At 44.6% G+C, this 25,585-nt stretch overlaps 4 protein-coding genes across 6 annotated transcripts in view; 2 read left to right on the forward strand and 2 right to left on the reverse strand.

The window, feature by feature from the left end:
- Positions 1-25,585, reverse strand: part of LOC114872453 (caveolin-3-like) — a 191,649-nt gene that overhangs the window by 8,649 nt on the left and 157,415 nt on the right. The window lies entirely within an intron of this gene.
- Positions 1,476-25,585, reverse strand: part of LOC114872422 (glutaryl-CoA dehydrogenase, mitochondrial) — a 78,311-nt gene continuing 54,201 nt past the window's right edge. The window contains exons 9-10 of one of the 3 annotated variants that reach the window (XR_006829929.1): positions 3,321-3,466; positions 1,476-2,557 (exon numbers count right to left, since the gene is read on the reverse strand). The gene's annotated coding sequence lies outside the window, so the exon portion shown is untranslated. Of the gene's footprint in view, positions 3,467-25,585 lie in introns of all 3 variants that reach the window. The other 2 variants (XR_006829928.1, XM_046288008.1) reach the window with 2 other exon arrangements.
- On the forward strand, positions 3,475-5,589 carry LOC114872452. Its single transcript, XM_029179659.2, has 6 exons — positions 3,475-3,996; positions 4,214-4,338; positions 4,419-4,643; positions 5,005-5,140; positions 5,216-5,345; positions 5,425-5,589. Exons 1-6 carry the CDS (start codon positions 3,733-3,735, stop codon positions 5,508-5,510), a joined length of 966 nt encoding a protein of 321 aa, XP_029035492.1. The 5' UTR covers positions 3,475-3,732; the 3' UTR covers positions 5,511-5,589.
- Positions 10,510-25,585, forward strand: part of LOC114872447 (one cut domain family member 2-like) — a 66,359-nt gene continuing 51,283 nt past the window's right edge. Inside the window, exons 1-2 of the mRNA XM_029179651.2 lie at positions 10,510-14,996; positions 23,223-23,330. Of these exons, the coding sequence (XP_029035484.2) occupies positions 12,950-14,996; positions 23,223-23,330 (2,155 nt within the window). The 5' untranslated portion in view covers positions 10,510-12,949. The remainder of the gene's footprint in view (positions 14,997-23,222; positions 23,331-25,585) is intronic.

Consider the following 25,585-nt stretch of genomic DNA (forward strand, 5'->3'; position numbering starts at 1 on the left):
AATTTTATCTTTTGTAATCGATTGTCACTGTTTAGTTGCGTAAGGATTCATCGATCTGGGTATTTTTTTTTTAATAAAATGAATGAATTTCGTCGAGATTCAGCCTCGAAAATGTATGGACGCGTCCGAACGACTTTTTTAAAACACTGTGTCGCGTTTTACTAACGATTTTTAAACAGATTTTTACACAATTTTGTCGCCGGCCTAATGAGCTGTCTGTACCAACGACACGCGAATTGAACTCGATCTTATACACCAGTTCGAAGGAAACATTTCTGAAATTTTAATATTAAAATGTTCATTAAGAAATCTATAATTATAATCAATTAAATCTTTGCAATCGTATATCCATGAATAAATATGTAACGTCTAAGGGGTTGCTACCAATTCCATGTACCAAAATGATTCGACCAAAATTTTTCCACAGTATAAAAATGAAAAAAAAAAAAAAAAATAGAAACTGTTATAAAAATTGAATCGAGTCAATCGAGTTCAATATCCGTGCGATCGATCGTAAAATCACCCATAGCAAGCGAGTTCACCCCTTCACCGCGATCATCGTCACCGATCATCACTCGAGAAGACTGATAGCATACAAAAAGCCGAGTGATTACATCAGAACGACTCCATTATTCTACTTGAAAGAAAAAAAGAAAATAGCAAGAAACGAACGAATAAAAGGAAGAAAAGAAATTGAAAGTAAACCACGAAGAACGAACGAGTTTCTTCGAGGTACAAACAGGATTTCGTCGACATGAAAGGACGATTATTAAAAAATAAAAAAAGAAGAAGCCAAAAGAAGATGGAAATGAGAAAAATATCATGAAAACTCTCACCTGTTCTCATATGTACATGTGAAACACGTGGCTCATACCATACGTACACATAAACAGACATACATACACACGTATACGTACATGAAGATAGAGCGACACTGCGTATAACGTATAGAAAAGAACAAAAAAAAAAAAATAACAATGATAGGCTACAGTGCTGCAAGTACACGTATTTAAAAAAAAAAGAAAATTTAAACGAGCATTAAAAGTAAGCATGGATGTGCATTTTAGATGTATTAGAGGAGTTTCACCACGCATTTAGTATTAATTGTAACATGTAGCTCCGACGCGGGGGTGAGAAAGGGGATGATCAGTGGAACGATTGCTTTTCTTAATTTTCTAATGAAAAATTATTTCCTTACTATTTTTCTTTTCTATTCGGTCTCATATCATTTAAATTTTCTTTAAATATAGAATTGAAGTTCTATTTTTATTATTTTTAATTACTCGAGTATATTAAATTTGTGGCTGATCTTTATCACAGCTAACGTGTTAATTAATTTCTAAATTGGCTGTCTGATATTAAAAAATTTCGTAGTTTTTGTCCAAAGGATCATCCTCTGGTTTCTCTTCCCTTCAGAGAAACGCGGTGGGGATAATATTATCATCGTCATTCGATCATTCTCATCATCATCGTCGTTTTTTTTTTTTTTTTTTTTTATTTAACTCTCAGTGTACGTGTTCTTTCCACTAGGAAAAACACCGTGCGAAGTAGGTAATAATTAATATAATAATAAACGCAACGTGTAATTTTGTTAAGGCGAAAGTGAAACGAAGAGGATGAACGCATATTGTCATTATTTTATTGACGTTGTATTATTTATATCCGGAGGAGTACCACGTATATACAATAATTATTAATGATAAACGATCGACTAGTGTATTTCGAACCCGACTGACAACAATTAAAGAATTTAATTGCGCTGAAAACAGCGTGTGCGTGTTGGTTCTTTCATTTTCATCTCCCTTTCTCATCCCTTGGATGTCGAAGAAGAAAATGTATCAAATTCGTGTGGGATGATTGTTAATGAAGAAACAGATTACCAGGGAAATTGTCAATTTGCAATCATAAAAAGCGAACCCCATCTGGTCGTCGAAACAATCCCGTTTATTTCTACAACGAGGTACGACCGCCGAGCGGTGTGAATCAACCTATTAAACATACATATGCTTCTAATTTATCTTCGGTGTTCATTTAATTTATTTAATTTATTTTTTCCGCTTATTAACAAGCTCATTAAAGAGGAATAAAATGTATGATTTTATCTCTCTGCTGGGCCTCGGCTAACCACCCTTTTATTTATTACGAAACCGAAGAACTATCAAAATAAATGTTTGACAAACTTATATTTTAAAAAGAGCGCCATAAATTATTTTTAAAATTCGATCTTAGCGTCATCTATACAGAAACGGTGGAAACTACATGACAACTTGTAGCCTTTGTTTTCGAGAATTCGTAGCCTTGGGGGTCGCAGACACCCCAGGATGACAGGTCGGTATGCAAAAAGCGCCACCGGGGTCCCTGGCACCCCACGATGACATATAGTGGTATGCAGTCACGGTGCTTCGGGGTCCCAGACACCCCGAATACCATAATGTCAGTACACAGGAAGAGTCAACGGTGCTTCGGGGTCCCAAATACCCCAAGATGATATCAGGTGGCTATCCAAAGAGTGTTACCGGCGCTCCGCTCATTCTTCGTATAAGTAAATATATATGATCTGAGCGGAAGAAATCGGCAAATATCAAGTCTTGATCGCTTCTTCTTCTTTACTTCTCCCGGGTTTAGTGCCCCTGCCGATACATTACGTATCGTTAAGGGAATGCGCGCGCAACTGAAATGAGCGACCCATAGACTTTCTATAGAAAAATTGAAATCTCTGTAACTTTTGACCCCGATCACTTAGCCCCACAAACGCAACGGCTTTGAGCTAGTCTCAGCGAGACCTTTCTAACTACTTATAAAGCGTATCTCTAACCCTAGTAGTTCTCATGTTGAGAAGTGACACGGACGGACGTCTTTGCGCTTTACATACATGATGAGATTTCAGTTTTTCTCAAATTGCGTATGTTCTTTTAATTGCAATAAATAAATGATGTTTCGAATTGATTTTCGGTGAAATACACACGAAAAGTAAACGAGTTAAGGAAATGGGAACGTTCGATAAGCGTTGCCTCAATGATTGTATTTTAACAAGAAAATCCTCGCGGCTCAATGAACACCACCACCTGCTCCATGCGATAAGGAAATCGACAGGATCCACTCGACCGCCATATTAACGTAACGCGTGTTCCATTTTCTTTTTTTTTTTTATCTACGTTTCTACTAAATGGAAGTCGACGAAAAAGCAAAAGAGAAAATAAAAGGAAAAAACAGGTGGTATCCTTTTCAATTGAGAATTCCCTTGTTTCGAAGCAAGGTTAAAAGGAATTGCGTCGATCCCAGTTCCCACGGACAAATTTCATTTCAATCAATCGCTATACCAGATTCTTGTTCATTTCACACCCCCGTGCTCGCATCATCCCCACGCGCAACAGTCCTTTGGCGTCGTGGAACCGCGTGAAAGGATCCTGGCGCAGTTCAACGTCGACCACCATAACCACTGTCAACCCCCGGTAGCCACGGTCATCTAAAAATTTCCAAAAAGAAGATTGCTTAAACAAACACCATCTTAAAAACACAATTTGTAAATTGAAAAACACTGTCGTTGAAATCTATTGGTGATTAAAATTGATTATCCTTGAAATAACTAAAGAGTGGATCTTCGAATATAAATTTATCCCCGCGGAAGAGAAATTAAAAATAATTCAGCGAGTGGAAAATTAATAATTGGAATTGATCGAGTATCCGAGTGAATAATTGAAAATTTCAAAAGAATTTTAACAAATCTATGTCATGACGGACGTGAATAGCAACAAATTGAACGGCGAGTCCTCGAGAAAAACCTTCGAGTTCGCGAGGAAGGAATTACGTTCGCTGGTGAATAAAATCGAAGGAACCGGTCTGTCGAACAGATCGTTTAAATTACTTCGCGCTTATTCCTTGCTGAAACCCCGAAGTTCCAAGTTTCGCAGGACACACCTGTGGATTCTACTGATTCCCGCTTGGATTCTTGGCCAATTTTTGTGGAATTATGGATTATCGGTTCGCTACGACAAGGTGAGAGATTAAAATATCTTCGAGATATATTCTTTTCGATGCAATAATATACATTTTTCACCCTCAATTCTCGTTACCATTCTTAATTAGTTGAAAAAATTCTAACTGCAGTGGATTAAATTTATCTCATTAATAACCCTTTCTCTGTATATGACGCGTCTGTACATACATGTCGTCGAGGATGGGAATAAATAGAAGAAAAAAATATTGTTTCAAGTGTTTGGCAGAGTTTCCCTCGTTCACGCAGAACATTTTCCGGCCAGCCGAGGATTGCTCGATGTGCCAGGACGTTCAACAGGTTGACAGGATATCCAACGTGGAACCTGTTTCGTTCGAGGAACGGTATCGTCTCGTACAATTTTCCTAATCGTTTCGTTCTATATATATATTTTTCTATTTAATATCTCTGTTTCGAGAAATAGTTACGCGTATACCGGAAGACCGGTGGTGATCACCGATGCGACAACAAATTGGACAGCCCCGAAAGTATTCTCTTTCTCCTTCTTCAAATCCTTGTACGAAGGACAGGACGCGAATTGTCAATTCTTCCCGTACAAAACCGAGTTCAAGAATCTTCAGGAGGTGTTCAACATGAGCACCAGTCGCTCCCTTCTCGAAAAGGGAACGAAGCCGTGGTACGTCGGCTGGTAAGCGAACATTTATCTTCTACAAATTTTGATATTTATCGCGCGATAATGAAATATCGAGTATTTCGAAATTGTGACGGACTTGAGAGGGGATACCGGAAGTAGGTAAGAGGCGCCCGTGAACGGTGCAGTTACGAGGCTTCGATAACCGCCCTAAAGCTCACACGTATGCACACAATCCGGCTAACGAGCTTACAGTCAACCGTATCAGCCTGTATTCATCTCGTGAAATAATTACTTAGAAACTTGCAATCGGAACAACGCGTATTTTAATTCCTTTTTTTCAATAATTCTACGCGATACGATAATTCGATACTGATTAACATATCGACGACCTGCTAATATTCTAACATCGTTTAAGGAGCAACTGCGACGACGAAATTGGCAACGTGCTGAGGAAACACTATCAAAAGCCTTATTTTCTGCCCGACACCGCGGAAAGCGAGAAAACTGATTGGATTTTTATGGGGAGCCACGGTTACGGGGCACCTATACACGTGAGTGAACGTTCTATTTCCTCACCTTCGCTTTTACGATTAAACAATTAAGGAAATCTTACTTTATCGTCCCAGGTAGACAACGTGGAGCATCCGTCGTGGCAAGCACAGATAAAAGGAGAGAAATTATGGATCCTGGAACCACCCAGGGAGTGTCATTACTCCTGTAAGAGGTTGCAGGTCGTGGTACACCCTGGTGAAATAAGTAAGTTAATCTGAATCATTTAATTAATTCGTATGACCATTTCGTTTACTTGATCGTGTCTGTTAAATCTGTTAAACAGTCGTCTTGGACACGAATCGCTGGTACCATCAAACGGAGATAGTTTCCGAAGAGATGAGCATCACTATCGGTGCGGAATACGATTAAAATAAAATGAACAATGTAGGCTGACAGTAAAATTGCTGTAGCGAGAAAAAAAGTTAATAAAATTATATTTATCTTTAAACTATTGTGTGTATTTTTAAAAAATCTCCATGATCATATGTTAGCCTATGTTTTCGAAGGGGTCTTGAATTTCAGCCTCGAGAACGAGCGTCTTCTGCTCTATCCTAAATATAAAAATCCTAAAAGTATCTTAAAGTATAAAAACGTTCTTTAAAAAAAAAAATATCAATGACTATATTCCATTACTGAGTGTCTAGAGTTCACCGTTGCCATATCTCAGTAATAAAGGTATGTCCAGTCTTTTTGTATCTGTAGTCATCGGGTACGGTCTGCTCCGGAAAGTGATCGAGCCAGGTACGGGAAGGGGCGAGAAGGGGGTGAAAGGTGGACAGGAACCCCCACGGTAGCCACCACCTGCCGCCAGGTGCGACTTCACGAGACATCTGCAGAAGGGGCCCGTGCCGTTTTCTTTTCATGATCTTTCACAATTCCTGCGATTAACCTTCTCGACCTCACCTTCTTCACCCATACGATGTCCGTCTGAAGCGAAGGACCTTAATTGATCGATCGTAGACCGATCATCGTTAATCGATAAGTTTAAAATTCACGTACCAATCGAATTAGTAATTCTTTCTCTTTGGCACTGTGGTCGTGTCATTGATTTTAGAAACACGATATAGAGAAAAGTTAAAGCGGACACCATGGACACAGCAAAAATGGTAGGAAACCGTAGCTGTTTCGAGGGATACGTCGAAGGAGGACCGAGGGCTTCCTGTTTCAACTTAATTACATTCTAGCCGACGCACACCGGGTAGAAAATTGTTTGAACACAGGGAGATCTCGTTAATACAGAAAGATTCTTCGATTTTTCTTCCTGCCGCGAAATTAAAATACCCTATCGATCGAATGATCCATAAGAGAGGAACAATGGAGAAAATTAATTCTTGATATTCAAAATAAAATGAGAAATATTAATCGTAGATCTTAATTGTTGCGCCCGAAAGTTCAAATGCCTCACAAAATGCGAAAATTCTACGAGACAACTGCTCACCGCGCTCCCAACAATGTTGCAAAACGTGAGGCCGCGATATCGCGCTTGCAACATTGTTGCAATCTCGCGAAATGTTTAAATTCTGCAGATCTCCGGGGCCTTATTTGTGTTACCTCGGAGCCCTCCGCGCCTGGTGCCCATCTCGGGTGCCTAGCGTGTGGTCAACACCGGGTGTCGCACCCGGTGCCGGCTTCTACAGGGTGATTCTCTCGCTAGTTTACTCAAAGAAAATGCCGCCGCACCAGTATGAATGGACCCAAGACCTTTTCTCGACGGGGATGCATTTTGTGTAGCTGTGTCCGTGAAAAAGGTTTCGATAACAGAATTCATTTTACTAGTTAATAATGCGTTTACGCACGCCCTTTTTTCCTGCGGGGGTGGTGTATTTTAGGAACTATGGGTACCTTTCTGCCCTCCGGAAGTTATCGTTCCTGAACTAACTATTCATTTGAGAAAATTTTGTGCTTTATCGAATACAAAAGTGTCCCCTGTGAATTAGACATAATGCCTCATACCCAGTGGTAGGGACACCTTCCCCTCCGTTGGCTTAGACCGCCATTTTCCCTAGAGGGACGCCGAGCGTGCTCGAGGGTGTACAAATTTCACGTTAGGTACATATGGTTTCCCTGTTCCTGTCTCGCTTTCTCTCATTCGACCAACACCTACGCTCGTGTTCTTCGCACTTCTCTTCTCTTCATCCCTCTCTATCTCTCTCGTTCCATATACTTGCGGTCGCACATACTTCCCGCATACGTGTTTGCCCCTCTCCGTGTTTCTCTTTAGAAGGACATGTATGGTTTCACACAAATGCGTCAACGTTTGTGTCTTACTCGCCCCCCCCCCTCCCTCCTCGCAACGATATACAAATTGAAAGGTTTGCAAGAAGGTAGTTCCATTTATTTTTTTCTTTCAAGAAAACTTGGGAGTGAAATTCGCCTATACGTGGTTACGAGAAAATTTATACGCGACTGGTATATTTTTTTTACTTTCATTCTCTGTCATCCCTTTATCACCGGTTTCGTATTTATATGGAAAATCCGCGCGTGTTATTATTAGCCAGCCCCTGTTTGACGACGTGGACGGATCTTACGCCCACGCTCTCCCTTCCTCGTCTACCACCCCTTTTTCTACACAACCGCTACTCTAATCCGTTATTATTTACCAGCTATATTAACACCCTTATCTATTCTGCTCGAAACCTTGTACAGGGTAGGTCAATAAGGATCAAGAATAAGAAGATAAACCTATAAATGAAATTACTTCAAATGGCAGTTCTAATTAACTCCCTATGCAACCGTGCAACTCTTCTTTTTACATAAATATTTCTACCCTGTTTGCAGTGACTTCAAGTTATCGCTGTATTATCTTTATTACAATTATACCCTTAGCAATTTATAGTTTCACCGAAATTTCAAACGGAGTGGCAGTTTATCCTGGACGAATTCAAACTGGGCTCCATTAAACGCCCTTCACCCTTCCCACAATCGCGTAAATTATCTGCTGGCCTCTCCTTATGGTCATACACAAACTCTGTGTCTCACCCCTGTCTAACCACCCTCTGGCTCGTTTCCGTGTTTATGGCAGCACGCGTTTATGTGCACAAGCTGACCGTTCTTCCTCTTCACCCCTTCACTTTCCTATCTTTTTGTCTCTCCGCGCTGGTGCTCGCGTGCTAACCACACACGCCTGCTACATAAGGGTGGCCTGGTGTTGGCGCGTCACTACTATGTGTACGTGTAAGCTTTCTCGGTACATACATATCGGTCGCGCTATCGATTATTTTACCCATGTGGAACTTTCCCCTATCCCCCGGTCACCCCACCCGGCGTCGCGACGCCTGGTATAGAGCGAGATATCGACGTTACATCGCCGTACTCTCCCTCTCCTCACCTCATCCCCTCCATTCTAATACACGAACAACCCTCAGGAGCGTCGAAATTGGGTGCCAGGGTACCTTGTTTGCGAATCGACTATTCAATTCGCTGGATGATTAGGTTTATCGAATGGTCAGGTTCTTCGAAGGGAGAAGGAAAAGGGAATGGCGATCCTTTTTAATTAATTTCATTGCAGGGTTCAGTTACGTTAGAATGATGTTGATTATCATTTATCGATGAGGGATGATCGCATTGAGACGAAATCGAAATTTCGAGTTTAAAATTGATCTGTATCATAGAAGCTTCTTGTGGCTGTACATTTTAACTATTTCTCAAATTGCTAAGAAAAAAAGAAAACTCACATGTGTTATTTAGTCGCTCGAGAAAAAGAGCAACCTCTGACAAATCGCGCGGTTTGCCTGCTGGTCGACTCGTTAGGGCGCGACGCGTTTTTATTCCTTCCTGTGCTCGACTTCGCAGCCGATATCGATTTTATTTCGTCGCGGGGGCCGATGGATTTCGTCTGGAGCACCTTCTACTCTGGTTTCGGTGTAGCTGCGTCGTGATTGCTCTACCGATTCTGTCACAAGTGTCGATCGATGAACAGGGTAGCTGGAGTTGCGCGAGATCGACCGATCGGACGCGTGCAGTTTTTCGCGCGGGAAAATATTCCGCGTGCTTTCGATCGAACAGCTCGCGCTGCTACGTTTCAGCGCGAAATTCATCCGCCTCGATTCGATGCTTCGATTCTCGGTCAACGCTTGAATTTATTCAACCCTGCTTGCTTCGTTTATCGTCAAAGGACAGCTGACCTTTGTTGCTCTAATATAGCAGGTGCAGTCACCGTGAAATATTACGTGTGAAACGTATTGTACCTCTTTACACGTGCAAACGTATCTGACAAGCAGTTTCATGGAACAACCTTTAACCTATTTTACCTAGTTGCTATGGAATATTATTTTACGAGAAGTTTGACAAATTCGCTAGGAACTACTTTGAAAGAAACGTTGAACAAACGAAAGATTATTCTACTTAGCGAGAAGCTTCTCTGCATCGGTTCCAAGTAAAAAGCACAACTCCGCAGCAATTTCTCGCGTTTCAATGTGTTGCACGAAAGATCGCAACATCGCTTTATCGAAATTGCGCGTCAAACGGCAGGGAGTATCTTTCCTACGGGATCCCTTAGGCCCGGGCGCGCGGAACAGTCATCCAGTCCCTGAGCCACCCCTCGTAGCGGTTCGAGCGCGTCCTCCGCCACCCCTCGTCCGTCCCTTCGCGACCCCTGCGTATCGAGTTCGTTACAGATCCCCGTCACAAGATCTCCACCCCTCTCTGTTTCCCCACCCGAGCCCCGTGTTCCCTTCCCCGTAGGTCCCTCGGCCAACGAAGGACGCACGAAGGTAGCCGGTAGACACGTAGTAGTCGCGTTCGCGATTTGCGCAACCCTCTGACTCGTTTCCTCTTCGTCTGAAGCAAGGGTACGGCTCTCGCTCCCTCTCGCAACCTCGTAGCGGCGGGCTGAGAGCGCGCGGCGTTCGTAAACCGCGTCTCGCGTCGTCCTGCCACCGGACCCGAACCCGAAGTCTCGTTTCTTCGTTCGTCTGGAGAAGAAATCACGAATCGAGGGAGAGATTAGACGCGCGAATTCGAGAGTTTGTTCGAGAGCTCTGTAAAGAGAGAAAAGAGGGGTGACATTTTGTTCGGTGGCCAGAGAGAGGGTGGACAGGTTTCGAAGGGTGCGCGCACGCGTGCGCGTGAATGCGCACGGGCATCTAACGGGACGAGGATCGCGAGTCGAAGAGGATCACGTCGGGGGTGTATGCGCGTTAAGCGTGCTCGATTCGTCGTCGTGGTCGTCGATTCCATCGACCGATCGGTCGCCAGTGTGAAGCTACTTCGACTAAGAGAATCGAACGGCAAACGGGCTCGAGTCGGTAAAGAGAGAAAGAGGGAGAGAGATCGTAGTAGCGGCACGCGTCGACGCCTCTCGACGCCTCTGCCCTCCCTTATTGATCCAGCCTATCGACGGCTTCGGTGGTGCTGGCCGAGCAAAGGGAGAGCCAGCAGCGCGTCCTCGATTCGCTTCGACCATCGCTTCGACTACTCGATCGTGACAGCTAGCGGAGGAACGACTAAAAAGGGGTGGTCGATCGATCGGAGAAGACCCAGGGGAGGACATCTTGGAGACTGGCCCTTGCTCTCCCCTCCTCTACCGACACACAGGGGATGCGCGTTTCGATCGTGCAATTGCGTCGGACCTCAAGTCCAGACACACGTTCGAGCTTTGCTAACGATTCGAGGCACGTGGAGTAGGCAAACGTTGATCGATTGGACGGTACTCGCGATTCGATTGTCTATTGATCCCGGGATTCGGTTCCGCGTCCTCTCCGTAGAAAGGCGCGCCTGTCGTTTTCGAGTTCTACGAATCTTAATCGCGGAAGAGGAAGATTCTCAGAGCGGACGAGACATTTGCGGAAGGATATAAGTGAAAATGTAATAAATAAACTGAAAGGAGAAATACACGGAATAATTGTTGGTCGAGGAAGAAATCGAACGGGATAGAGGATCGAAGGGGGTGGCACTCGATAATCGGATCGAGGTGGAGGTGGTTGGCAAGGCCGTGCCGTCGCGGAACGCGTTTATCGGTCGAAGATAGGTCGCCGTATAGTCGATGTTTATGCTCGAAGTATCGGCGCATCGAGCAACGTTGTAGGTATCGGAAAATCGATAGAAAAGCTAACTGACGCCAGAGGAGAGCGGTGATGGCGGTGGCGACGGCGGCGGTGGCGGTGGTGGTGGTAGCGACGATGCCGGCGGCGCGCACCTAGTGGTTTCTCGCAGCCACGACGACGAATATGTCATCGTTGAAGACGTAAGCTCCGTACGAGGGTGGTTGTGAACGCGAGCTGCCGGTATTCGCGCGAATTCCACACGAATTCCACGCGAATTCCACGCGAACTGCGACGACGATAAACGTAACTGGAAGAATCGAGATATCGAGAAACCCGTTCGGTTTCCTACCAAAGTGTTTTTCCTACAGACTGTAAATCCCGCTCGAGAAAGGGGTTAGCCTTTCACGTGGATCGTGGTGTCTCCGATTGGAAAGAGAGGGTGAAGACTGGTGCAGGTACGCTCACCGGTGGCGAAAGACAGAGCGCGAGTGATGTTGTGACGGTGGTGGTAGAAGAAGGATGTCAGTTGGCGCGGACGCAGTGGTAACGTGTAAGGTGGTGAAAGAGGGAGAAAGACAGAGAGGGTAGCGCGCGTGTATAGCGGGCTGTGAGTCGCGGGGAAGAAAGGAGAGGATATATCGTACGAGTCGCACCTGGACCCGGAGGAAGCGTAGTTTGAAGGTAGCACGCGTCAGGGTGTCGCGCAGCTGAGAAACGTAAAACGAACGAACGAACGAACGAACGAACGAACTAACGGAATACAGGGAAAAACACACGAGCACGTCGTTTAATAGGGTGGACCAGGTGGTAACGGTGCTACTGGTGGTGGTAGTTGGTGGTGGTGGTGGTAGTGAGTCTCGTGGCGAAGAGTAGAGGGGTATAAGTGAAACGGAACGGAAGGGTCCTTTGGACAGCTCGGGGTACCGGTGGGCACCTAGCGAGAGAAGAAGAGAGATCGACGCACACGGCGAGACAGAGAGCTATCCCCCTTCTCTACCGTTCCTCACTCTCTCTCTTTCTGTTGCTCTTTTTACCCTGACTCTCTCTCCCTGTCGCTCGACACGAACTAACGTATTCACTCGAGCGCAGAGTGTGCGTTCTCACTCGCTCCGCGTATGTCATGGGCGCACGGTGGTCGCCGCCGTTGTGGTACCGGATCTCTATGCCGATCCGACGTGCTGGATGTCGTGGAGCAACAGCAACGTCGTCGTCGTCGTCGTCGGTTGACTCGTGGAAAGTAGTAGCGAGAGTAGACGCGTCCTGGTTCACGAGCGACGTCATCGGTCGCGGTCACGGTGGCGCGACGATTCTGATTCGTTCGAGATTACCGGACACGAGGAGGTGTTGTTGGTGGTGGTGGTGGTTCACGTCTTCGTTTATGTCTTCGTTTTTGTTTTCGTTTTCGTCTTCGTCTTCGTCTACGTCGTCGTCGGCGTCGTTGTCGTCGTCGTCGACGTTGTCGTTTCCCTCGTTGAAAAGTGACGCGAGCCGCGACTGGTCTTCCGCTCAGTGACACGACGAAATAGCGGGAAAGAAAAGGCGACGAACAAGTGCGCGAGACGAGAAGAGATAAGAGCGATTCGTATTACTGTGCGTGCGTGTATTACGAGCGATAGGATAGCGGGACGACAGTCAGCAGAGGAAAAAAGGAACGGTGTCAGTTTCGTAGGATAATCGCGGAACGACAGGGAAAGAGAAAATAGTGACGAAGAAGGAGAAAGTGCGCGGGATTTCGGAGAGACGAACGATCGTGCCGGTGTGTGCACGCGGTGTGTCCGAGCACGGGAGAGCGAGTGCGCGGCCACCCGAACTAGATGTGCGTAAATGGAAGGTATAGGGGACATAGCCGATCATCAATCGCATAGCGAGCAATTACTGGACTCGGTCGATTCCCCGGCGGCGGTGTCTACGCATGGCCGGGGAACCGGTGGGGGTGGCTCGAATGGGAACTGTGCAGGTGGTGGAGGAAACGGAGGCGGAGGTGGTAACAACAACGGTGGTAGAGGGACGGCGGTCGGTGGGGGTAGACATCATCATCACCACCACCACCATCACCACCATCACCATCAACAACAACAACAACAACAACAACAACAACAACATCAACATCCGCATCAACAATCCCATCACCATCATCAACAGCAGATGCAACATCATCATCATCATCCCCATCATCACCATCATCAACAGCAGCAGCTTCACGAAGGAAGCGGCGAAGGAACGGGGGGAGGAGGTAGGCATCAGATCGGTGGAAGTGGAAACGTCGGAGGAGGTGGTGGTAATCCAGAGGGTATGTCGTCTTCGGCGTCGCAAAGCCCGGACATCGCGTGCGCGAGCTTGCCGCTGGAACTACTGGCGGCTGGCGCGCTCGGCGTCAAGGAGGAGCGGGAGCTGGCCGCCGCGGAGGATCTGTCGTCGTCCCAGGAGCCAGCGTGTAGCAGTAACGGGGCAGGTGGTGGCGGCGGTGGCGGTAGTGGCGGTGGTGGCGGTGGCGGTGGTGGTAGTGGTAGTGGCGGTGGTGGTGGTGGTGGCAGCGGCAGCGGTAGCGGTAGCAGCAGCACGAGCACCAGCAGCACCAGCAGCAGCAGCAGTGGCGGCAGCGGCGGAGGTGCCGTCGGTGGCGCCGTTGGTGGCAACGGCAACGGCAACGGAAACGGCGGCGGCGGTGGCGGTGGCGGTGGTGGCGGTGGCGGCGGCGGCGGCGGTAGTGGAGGTGGTGGTGGTGGTGGTGGTGGTGGTAGTGGTGGTAGACAGAACGCGAGGGAGTCGCTGTCGGTGATCGTGCCACCTCAGGACGTGGACGTGGACTCGCGCGACGCCGACTCGGAGCTTCTCAGTCCGGGCAAGCTAACGCCGACGTCGGGGATAAGCGTCTCGGTCGCGAGTATGATCGACGCGACGGACTTCAGGGCGATGCAGCCGGAGCCGACCTATCAGACACTGACCTCGGTCGCGGAAAGGATGTCGCCGCCCGGCTTCAGTCCGAACTCCTCTTACGCGACCCTGACGCCGTTACAGCCGTTACCGCCGATCTCCACGATGAGCGACAAGTTTGTATACAGTGCACACGCGGCTGGCGGCGTCACCGGTAGTTTCGCGGTCATGCAAAACAACGGCCTCGGTAGCATCGGCCTCGGGATGGGCAGCTCGCCGTACGCCTACGACAAACTGCCCTCGATGAGCATGTCGCCGCCGCACAATTATCCTTCGCCTGGCGCCGGTCTTCAACCGAGTCCTCTATCACCCCAGAGCGCCTACAGTCAGAGCGGATTGAACTCGCCGCACAAGTCCGCCAGTCCTCACTACGACCCGGCCTTTTTGCCGAGGTTGCAGCAGAGTCCGGCAGCCCTTAGTCCTTCCTCGCCGCCGGCCGTCTCGGCGACCGCAAGTTTCGCGCCTTCTCATCATTCCCCGCCCACGCATTCGGTGCCCGCTGCTTCGCCGCCTCCTATGCAAACGCAACTGCAACAGCAGCAACAGCAACAGCAGCAGCAACAACAGCAGCAACAGCAGCAGCAGCAGCAGCAGCAGCAGTCGATGCAACAGCAGACGATATCGCACACGCAGCACGTGCAGCACACCTCGGTCGTCATGAAGACCGTCTCCTCGGCGGGCAACGGAGCCGGCGAGGTCGAGGAGATCAACACTAAGGAACTGGCGCAAAGGATCAGCGCCGAGTTGAAGAGGTACAGCATACCGCAAGCGATATTCGCGCAAAGGGTCCTCTGTCGTAGTCAGGGTACCCTCAGCGATTTACTGCGCAACCCGAAGCCCTGGTCGAAGCTCAAGAGCGGCCGAGAGACTTTCCGACGGATGTGGAAGTGGCTACAGGAACCCGAGTTTCAGAGAATGTCCGCCTTGCGGCTAGCAGGTTAGTCCTTTCCGTCCAATCTACCACCAATACGTACAAAAATACGTATAACACGCTCCTTCTTTTCGTCACCTTTACTTTCGCCAACGTGCTAATTACCGGTAGTCGCGCGCGTTCGATCTCCTTCACGGACATCGGCATATCGTACGATCTAGCGTGTCGCTCGATCTTGCTTTCGTTTCTCAAACCACCTACATCCTAATCGCGATCGCGTCGCACACTCTCGTCTTGATCGAATTCAATTCTAAAGCTCTGCACCAAACGTATCTTTGCTCTGATTCCTTCTAAACTACCAAGCCATCTATTCGAAACGTTTCTCTGACTAGTTACCGCACCATCCATCGTCCAGGATGTTAAAAAGGACTCTCGCTCTTTGAAAGTAGCGAGAAAATCGTTTCTCGATTCGAGCAGATCGAAATAGCGCATTTCATAGGCGTGTGAAATTGCTAAAGAGGATAGCGCGAAAACGGGGTAGCACGGTGTTCGGCTTTTGGCGGTCGGCAGGATGAAAATCCGACGACGGCGGAGCGTGTGCAGGCGCGTAAAAGACGCGGGCGGAAGCGCACACGTGGCACCCACGTGGAGAGGCGTTCCCTTCCATATCATTCAGAGATAGACGCGCGGAATAACACTTTTCGAATTCAACATCCTTTGCCCCGGCACAACACACCGCGTACAGTTTATTGATCGTGGTCACGCGGTGCAAGCGTCACGACGCAAGCGCGACCTCGGCGACGCCATGTTCCCCATGCCCCTGCCACGCTCTCCTTCATCCCTTCCTACCTTTGCCCAAGACTTGCCCTGTCCGTTCGGGAACGTGTTATCTGTGCTGCGCGATTTCGCGCCTAATAGACACCAAACTTCCATGCTGACTGCAATGCAACCGGAACTGCTCCACCATTCAGCCTTACCCAGTTTTATCCTTCGGCTAGTTAACGAACGTTCCATTACCGATCACACTGCATGGGGTTGATTATGGGTTTTGCTTCGCCTCTCTGACCTGCTAAACTGTTATCTGCTATCGAAACTTTACGCTTGTCTGGAGAACTCAGTGTTGAGCGTTGAAAAACTCGCGGTTCGGGGGTAGCAAAGCTCTGACGCAGGATTCTTACGCAACTACCTTGGGTAAAAAATGCGCGCGAAAGTGGCGAAAATGTTTCTTTTCCTACAGCATCATCGTCTGTTGAAATTCTGCTTGTCAGAGTTACACAGGATTTGCATCCTTTCTATTGTTCTCTTTCGCTCGTCGAACTAGGAAGTTTACGAGGTGATAGGATACTAAACGGCACTAAGCTCTCCTATGTAGGTCATCTCTGATCCATTGCTTTTTACGTTTCAACCACGATTTAGCAAATCACTTACACGATGCTTCCTCGAATTTCCATGCTCCGAATCAATCTTACTGATACCCCATAAAAATTGATAAATCGTTGGAAGCAATGACTGGAAGTGTTAAGAAGGTCACGGCAGAGAGATGGTGCGAAGATAAGGCTTGAGAAATAAGAAAAGCAAAGTTACGTTCATGGAGGACAAACATTTCTCCCAGGCAACGATGGCTCGTTTCTCACCCTCCCACTGCCCCTTCTTTCTCTAGGTCTTCCATCGTTCCTTTTGTAGCACGGCAGAGGCGCAAAGATAATGTCGAGAAGGGGCCAGTGACTATTCTGTGTAGCCAGTCCTTCTTTCTCTGTCTTCGTTCGTAAGGGTCGTGAAATGGGCCGGGGTAGAAGCGAAGAAAAGCTGCGGCAGTAGCAAAGGGTTCGCTCGCGGAGACAATGCTGCTGAAGAAGAAGGGTTCGATCCAGTGCCCTTCAGATTAGAGGCCCGGCATTGTTTCTCACCTTCCTTTCCCGCTCGTTTCCAAGCGTGTCTCTCTCGGTTGTCGTCTCATTAAAACACGTTCGAGGATGCATCCTAACTGTGGGAATATCTCTGCCATTCTGCATCCTTCGTCGTTTTATTTATTAACGTAGCATCTTTATGTTTTCGTTCTTTATAAAAATTCACGAAGGAGGAAACACTTATCATGGAAAATGAAGGCGAGTAAGTACCGCGAAAGAGCTACGCTCGCGGCCACTGCATACGAGTCCTCGTAAATGATTCAAAGCTAGGATCGATGCGAAAGCGGTGCTAATTCCAGTTCTCGTATCCTCAGTTCGTACGTTAGCAATAAATGGACACATACACACACGGTAGTAATAGTCGTATCGATCGAACCGCGACCGAAGAAAACATGCTTCCCGTCGAACAACGATTCTTGAAAGACAGCTCCTCGCAACCGTCTAAACGACCGCGGCAATCGATCAGACAAAATCGCGTGTCCCGCGATCGTGAAACGTGTCTCAGCATGTTCTGTTACAGCGATATTGATAATAAAATTATAATCGAAAGGTTTAATTAGGGATCGGTTGAAATTCATTTGGGAACGAACGTGTGCGTTTGGCCCGTTTCTGATCGTCGTTCGCGCTTAATCGCGTCCACCGGTGTTATCGATCGTTGAAACGGGTCAGGTACATTAGTTACAGAGCCAGCAGGTCTCCCGTGTCCACTTATTTACTTTTCCCCACCAAGATATGTCATTATCCGTGCTCGTGACTACGCCTCTGATTTCACTTAACGTGATCCACACCATTTCGAAGCTGTCGCGTGCGAAACACGCTTAAGTGAAAATCGTAATTCGTTATCGAGAACTTTAACTAGGTTGACTTTGTTGGAAGTTTCGATTCTATGAGCCTTGACAGTCGAAGGTTATCCGCATCTACTTTGAGCGTTTCCCTATCTACTTGGAAATTGTCAGCGTCTGAAATTTTCAAAGGGTTCCTTGTCTACATCTTCCAGAATTCGTATTTTACTTTTATTATCGTTTCTTTGAGCCGTCAATTTTTCGAACCATCTTCGAGGTTCGTTTGAACAATCTTTACATCGTTACTCGTTGCTCGAACTTCTCCAACTCTTTGGCGATCATCGTGTAACGTAAAATTGTACCGCGTTCCCTCTGTTCCTGATCGAGTTCCAGAACTCGGCTGAAAGAACTTACAGATGCGACTGACAGCTGGCCGTGGAAAGGTGTCGTTCGCAGCCCTCGAAACGCGGCCGGCAAAGAAAAGAGACGGTCATATGAGCGACGAGGATGGTGTTCCTAGTGACGTCATGACCCCTCGTGGTACCCACATCATCTGTCGTCGTTGCGGAGGTGCTTCGAAAGGTGAAACAAAAAGGATAACAGAAAAAGGTAGACGAGGGACAAAAAAATATGAAGAAGAAGAAGACTGTGAAGAGGTTCTGTTTCAAGGATGCGTCCCCGTTGCATGTTAAGAGTTCCCTGCACTTCATGGGCATCATCTTCCTGCCCTTCTTTCACGAGAATCGAAGAAAGATCCGTAGAAAATGTTTTTATTCTCTTGTGACCTAAATTTTGATTATTCAAATAATTGAGATGTATTTATAATAAAAAGCGTGCAAGGATCTCTGAAGTGACTGATTGGTAATAGTGTAATTAAAATCATACTTTGAGGTCTTATCGAGGAGAGAAATAGGAAAGAGGAAATTCTTAGGAACACGTGCGAGCACGAAACGCGTTTCCTCTTGGCACGCACGATAAACAGCAATCGATGATGCGGGCTTTTACGCTGACCACCGTGGTTTCCGGCCTGTAGTCACAGGACAATTATTTTCAACGTGTTGGCTCCCCTCTTTCCACGCCTGAGATTCCTTTTTTCTTTTCTTCCAAGTATAGAATACGAGCCCCTCTAAGTGTATCACCGTCCGCTTCTGTTATTAACACTTTACCTGTCGCTCGCAAATCAAATGAATAACCGCTAGATAACTAGACATTGTATCCAGGTACTTGTCGTCAAATCATTTTTTATGATTACCTTTGTGCGTTGACAGCTTTATACAGATATTCCTTCAATTTTAAGCTTCAAATTGATGCGATACAAGTGATATTTTCTGACACATTTATGTCATCTATTCGCATCAAATATAAAAGGAGAAAATTTCTGATGAATTATTTTCAAAATCACCAAGAGGATTCTTTCTGTGGCGAATGAATTCTTGTTAACGTTTACCGTGTATCGTCGTTCGAGGAGAGCAGGCTTATCGTAAAACATACCGGTGTCACCTTTCGTTTATCAACGAGCCGAGCAAAGTTTTAATTCGAGCCAAGACTCGGTCGCTTTTAACGGGCCGCATTGCATTCGAAGAAAATTCAATCGATTTGTTTTTATTTTCAGCCGTTTTCAATCGATCATCGATCTTCCCTCCAAAATTGAAATTAAACAACGAAAATCTTTATGTATCATAAAAGTAATTTGATATTGAAAACTCGTCGAGAATAATAATCAAAAGATGGTGAAGAATTTGTATAAGGATTTTTCTAATCCATTATCGATGAAAAGGTCGAAGGGTCGAAGGTCAGGATTTTCCTAGGTCGATGCCATGGTAACAGCTGTTCCACGAAAGGTGTTTCGACGTGACATCTGCACCGGTATAACCCCCCCTCTTTCCCTTCGCTATTCACCGAATAGCCTTTTCTGCTCACGGAAAAACAGAGTTTACTGGGCCAAACGATTCCGACACGAGCCCGATGGAAAAATCGATTTTCCCCACCGGGGATCGATGTTTAATCCCGCGTTAATCGTGTCTCGTCGCTTCGATCGACGCTTTGCCGCTAGATACGCCGATGTTTATACTCCGGATTCCTGAATACATTGATTTGGAAACACGCGAAAGGTTGCTGTTTCGGTTGTTGCGTATCACATACTCGATTTCGAAACTTCAAAAGTCTCACGCGAATCGATGACATAAAAGTACCGTTAAACGGTACGTATGATACATCGATTTAAAGCTTAAAGTTTCAAGAAAATGACTACGTAAAGCATTCGTTGATGGTTTTAGTTGAAAATGAATGATTGTAAATCGAATCGAACAATTATCAATTTCGAAACTTGGAAAGTCTTCCACTGATTGATGACATAAAAGTATCATTAAATTATATTTTGAAGCTTAAGAATTGTGGATGATAACTGTGTACAGCTTTCATAGGATGTTCTTTTCTTTTTCTTGATATTTTGAAAAATCTAGAACGCTTTGTATCTGGTATTCCAAATTCTGAAGGATATTATTTTTGAAGAGATTTCAGCAGTCGTTGGGTTAAAAGATATAAGTCAGTTTTAGTACTTGTCGAAGAATTCCACCGTTACAAGAGGGTTGTAAAAGGAAAGGAAAAAAGGGACAAATATTTCCAGAAAGTTTCGTGATGAATTCCTCCCTGAAACTGCTTCCACGAGCTGACTCATCCTCCACGTCATGCATGCGGTATACGTTTATGTACACCACACGGAACACCTATTACACACAGTAGCTTGTCTCTCTCTATCTCCACCCCTGTTTCACTCTAGCTTTCTACCCTCTTTTTCCATCGTATAAGGTTGTCGGACAGTGGCGGATCCGGCAAGGGTTTCATAATTCCAACAATTTTTAACAAACAATTTTTAACAAAAGAAAAAATTAATATCGTAGTTTCTAATATTGAATATTTTCGAATATCCATGATTTTGGATAATTAAAGTTTAATTTAAAATTGGGATGTTCATATAAATTTTCAGTTACATTTCACAAATGATATTTAAAAAGTTTCATAAATTTCATGACGTTATATTCGATAAACTATTGAGAAATATTAATCAAATGAAATTTATTGTATTTACATGTTTCATCCTCAGGGAGGGCTTCTAGATCCGCCCCTGTTCTCAGTGGGAACTCGGCTTACTGTTACGAGGCATACATGTCAGTCTGCTACTGTTACGTACGTGACTGGCGTATGTACAGGCTGGTACCGTAATGGAAGGGGATGATTCTTTCGCGAAGAAGGGAAAAAACGGCTCGAATCACCCCTCAACCCTTTTGTGGGATGGTTCTCTCTTTCTCCTTTCGATTCACGTTTAATCGTTACTTTACACTGTTCGAAGAGAAATTACAGGCGTTGATAGAGAAATCCTCGGGTCTATGGAGGGGGTGAAATTAAAGAAAGTGCCTTCGACCCTTGTCTTAGCGCAAGGACGTATTAGTTGAAACGACTAGTTGCATTAAAAGTCACTTTTTAACCATCTTAAAGGACAGAATGTATGGTTCCAAGTTCTTGGGGGTTGATTTTTGCATTGGGGAGGTGGTTAGTGCACCTTTGCAGGAAATTCTGAATTATTTAATTTTGGTACAGCGAAAGAAATATTGTTCGAGGACTTTTTCTTTTGGATATGCAATACTCTTAGGACCTAAGAGACCTTCTCGAGTATTTTCTTTCAAGAGGGTTCCTACCCCGTCTTTGGACTGACCAGCCTCGGGAGAATAATTTACAACTTTACATAATCGTTTTACCCGAATATCCAAGCGATTATTCAAAACTGGTTCGTGAAATTATTCGAGAGGTCCGTTGGACACGTAGAAGGGGATGAAGGGGTGCTTTCAGTTTACCCTTGATATATAGAAGAGACGAGTAGAAGCAATTTATAGCGGAGTCGTTCGTCGAACAGAGTCAAAAACTTTGTCCACTAATTTCTCGCCTGGAAATTGTTTAAAAAGTTATCAATCGACGTAGCAAATATTATTTTAAGCTTTGGAAATTAATCCTTAGTCTTTCGCAGGCTATGAAAATCATGGAAAAGTTTCCTTTTCGAAAATTTTTCATTTCCTCTTTCAAAGAGGTATATAAAAATGACTAATTAATTAAAAATTTATTTTAAGCTTCAAAAACCATCCCTTAGGTTAACCTAATCTCCATTTGAACACGATAAATTTAAACTATATAAAGAAATATTCTCAATAGAAAACTAAGGGAAAGAATTTTTTTACAAGTTTTCATTTAGTCACGATAAATTTTCATTTTCAAAAAAGAAACAAATGAAAACAATTCTTCTTCATAATTGAACTCCCTGCATACATCTCATAATATTTCCCGCTGTAAAAGGGTTGAAAGTAGTTCGTGAACGATCGGACACTTCCGTCGTCAGCCGAAGATGATGATCAACCGGAAGTCTACACGGAAGACCGTAGAGGAACCGGTCTCAATGAAGAAATTCCAAAACAAAAAAGAGAGAAATCAAAAAGAAAATAATGGAAAACGTGTTTTATCGAGGTGTCGGTCGTGAAATCGATATCTCGCGAGGTTTCAACGATATTCGACCAGCCAAACGGATAGACAAAGACACGCACCACGAAATCGATCGATCGTTTTTCGCGATTCGGAAGAACGCTTTCGCGTTTTTCTTTCGTCGACTTTTCCTTTTAGTTTTCCGCGTACACGCGTCCCTCACATCCCTCGATCCGCTTCAGTCCTCTTCGTTTCCGCTTTTTCTTTCGTTTTCTTCCTCTCTTCTGTTGCTTGTTATTTTCTCTCTTGATTTTTCCAGCGAGGAGAATGTTTTTACGAGAGCAATTTTTCGCGACCAACCGTGTCCTCGACGTTGAATACGAAAAACAGAGAAAAAAATAAATCAGGAGGAGGTGATTTTCCTTTGAATTTGAGAAATTTTGTTATTTTTGAAAAAGCGAAACACCTCTTCGAACAGGCAGTTTTTGAATCAACGTTAAGAAGGACGCTGTTCTGATTTTTTAATTATTCCTTTCTGATGTTTGGTTAATTGTTTGATTTGTATCGATAAGTTATACTTTTAAGAGAACGTGTGACATACCCCTGCTCTTTCGTTTTATGATTTCTTTCTCGTGCACGTTGCGTTGTTTCTCGTTCGTTGATTTTCAGTTGTGTTCACGCGAACCACGGAAACGGAAAACCGAATGAATCGGTTGCGTTGCTTCCGATGATTTTTCCTTCGTCACCCTTTCGTCGTCGTTTTCACTTTGACCGAAGAGTACGAGCTTTCTTTTTCTTTGCTTTTGTCATAAACCATGAAGTTTTTGGGATATGGGAATTTGGGAAGCTTAGAATTTTGACTTTTGAAAATCTGGGAATGTGAAAACTTGGAAAGCAGAGAATTTGTAAATATAGAAATTTAAAAGTATTAGAATTTGGAAAAGTTAAAAGTGTGGGAATTTGAAAGGAACAGGACGAAACGAAGGGAAAGACGTGGAAAAATCAGAGCGCGAAAACAAAGAGAAACGCGAAAGAAATTATAAGCGAGGGTATTATTCCGCGCGATAATGGATCGCCACCATGAAAACTGATTTGAAGTTTAAACGCAAGGTGTGTGTCTATCGGTTTGGTTTTAGCCCTGAGCAACTGCTCTGAGAGCGGAGGCGAGCCGGAAGCCATGCTGGATATCCACCACCCAGGAACCGGTCTCGAGTCTCATCACCAACAGTTTCACAACTCATATGGTAATATCAAAAAATACATCACTTTAATAGTTTATTTACAATAACACGATCGTACTTCGTCAATAGACAAGAAAATTAATCTAATTAATATCCATTAATTATTTTGACAAATATTTAAATAGACTCAGTGTCTCGTGACCTTATTCTTTAGAAATATATATGAAAACTTGATCTTTATTCGAAATATCACTCTTTGAATTTAGTTAAAATTTGTTAAGAGTTCTTGAATGATATTTGTAAATTTTTTCCAAAGAGGTAAGAATTTGAAGAAAAAAAAATTCATAGTTAAAAGTTTCTTAGCAATTTTCAACCCCCTAAATAGGTAGAATTTTATACATCACAAGTAGTTCGTAAAGAATTCCTTAACAGTCTTTTAACAACCCCAAAACGGTAGAATTTCGCAAAATTTTCTTGTATTGAAACATCGTCCCTTGGATCTAGTCACCCTGAATAGTATGTCGTACAAAGTTCCTTGACAATTTTTTTAACTGTCCCAAGAAAGCAGAATTTCACAAAAATTCTCCATTATTAGTTCTTAACTACCCCCTTAAAAAGCACAGGAACGAGTAAGTTTTTAATTCACCCTCTTTGGACCCTGTTACAAAACATTCTTTCTTTTATCGTGTAATTCGTGGTACTCGACCTCCAACAAAACTTCGGTGCATATTATTTGACGGAATCGAATTTTAAGACAGCCTGAATTCCTAGAAAAACTTGCAATAATAAAACTCCTCCTGGGACGATCGTTCGATAATTCGATGAAGTAGGTCGTGAATCTTTGTCCTTCGACGAAAGGGGTTGAAATTAATCGTGGACCATTTCTTTAAGAATTAAACGGGGTTTAATTTGAGATTTCCAACATACCGAATCGATATTCTGTTCTTGGAACAACGCAATTTGAAGATTTGAAATGAACATTTATAGAATCTTCAAACGTTTCAAATGATCATTTGCTCTAAATTTGATAAACTGTCGATATTAATTGTTGTAATACAACGGAGGCAGAAAGATTTTCTAAAATTTGAGTGTCTTTATTTTTAAATACGATCGTGCGCGCGCGTTTTCGAGCATGGGTTTCGAACGATGCACGAGAAGGAGGATTCGCGTTATCTGGCACAATCGAATTAATTAATCGGCCCTCGTTTTATATCGATCTATCCGTTATCGAAGCGTTCCGAATAACCCGAAGCCCCAGCGTGCTCGTACTATTTTCATCGAACTCGAATCGCTCGAGTTCTTCGAGTTCATCGTGAATTTTGCGATTAATTATATCTACCGATACGTTTAGCTGGAAAATCATCGATCTGTCGTTGAATTACGGTCCATTAATCATTTTCATTGGGTGTATTATTCAAAATGAATATTTTCTTGTTAATAATTTCGCATCATTAATCAACGCAGCAAATCGTTACTTTGAACACTCACCCCATCATACAATTATATGGATATTAATATCAGTACAGAAAGCTTATTATTTTATCGTGAATAAAAACAAAATAACAATCCTGATCGATTACTAATTGCTGTTGTAATAATCACTTTTGAAACGAAATTATATCTCTTCTTTCGTGTATCATTCACCCTTACAAAAAGAAACATATTTAACGAATTATTTATAAAATGTTATTAAACTCGTTCGATTCCTAAGAAACATACTTGTGAATGTTACCCCTAATTGTACACGCGTCTTCAATAATCATACACTTTCTCATCCCCCAAAAAAAGATTCGAATCAATCATTCCAGCAGCAGTCAAAGTACGTAGTCATCCCATTCGAGAATCTATTCCGAACGAATTCGAACTTTCATTTTTCCCCGGCATTCTCGTCTCGTTCCGATAGAAAGTCTTGGAGGGGTTGGGAGAGGGTGGGCGAATAAAATCAGTCGAACGGTATATAACGGGGCTCAAAAATCCACCCTCCCCGGTGTAATTCGCGTAAAGAAGCCTGCAAGCCGGCGAGTTCGATTCCGAGAAGCAAGAAAGCCGAACGAATGAAAGTCTAACGTACTCTCCGTTGTGGCTGGCGAAGTTTAATTAGCTGCGCCTGCCTCGACGCTGTGCGCCGCGACGGCCGTGTGTATACGCGAGCCGATACACCACGGATTGCCGGGACTCTATCGAGGGAAATGGACGTTCGAGCTATGGATACGACGTCGGAAGGGGGTGGTTGGCTCAAAAGGACTCCGCTGGCAAGGGGGTGGTTTTCTGACTCTCTCTCTCTCTCTCTCTGGCATACATACATCAGCGGGCAAAAG

This window comes from Osmia bicornis, chromosome 11 (genome assembly GCF_907164935.1).
Source record: "Osmia bicornis bicornis chromosome 11, iOsmBic2.1, whole genome shotgun sequence".
Classification (NCBI taxonomy): Eukaryota; Metazoa; Arthropoda; class Insecta; order Hymenoptera; family Megachilidae; genus Osmia; species Osmia bicornis.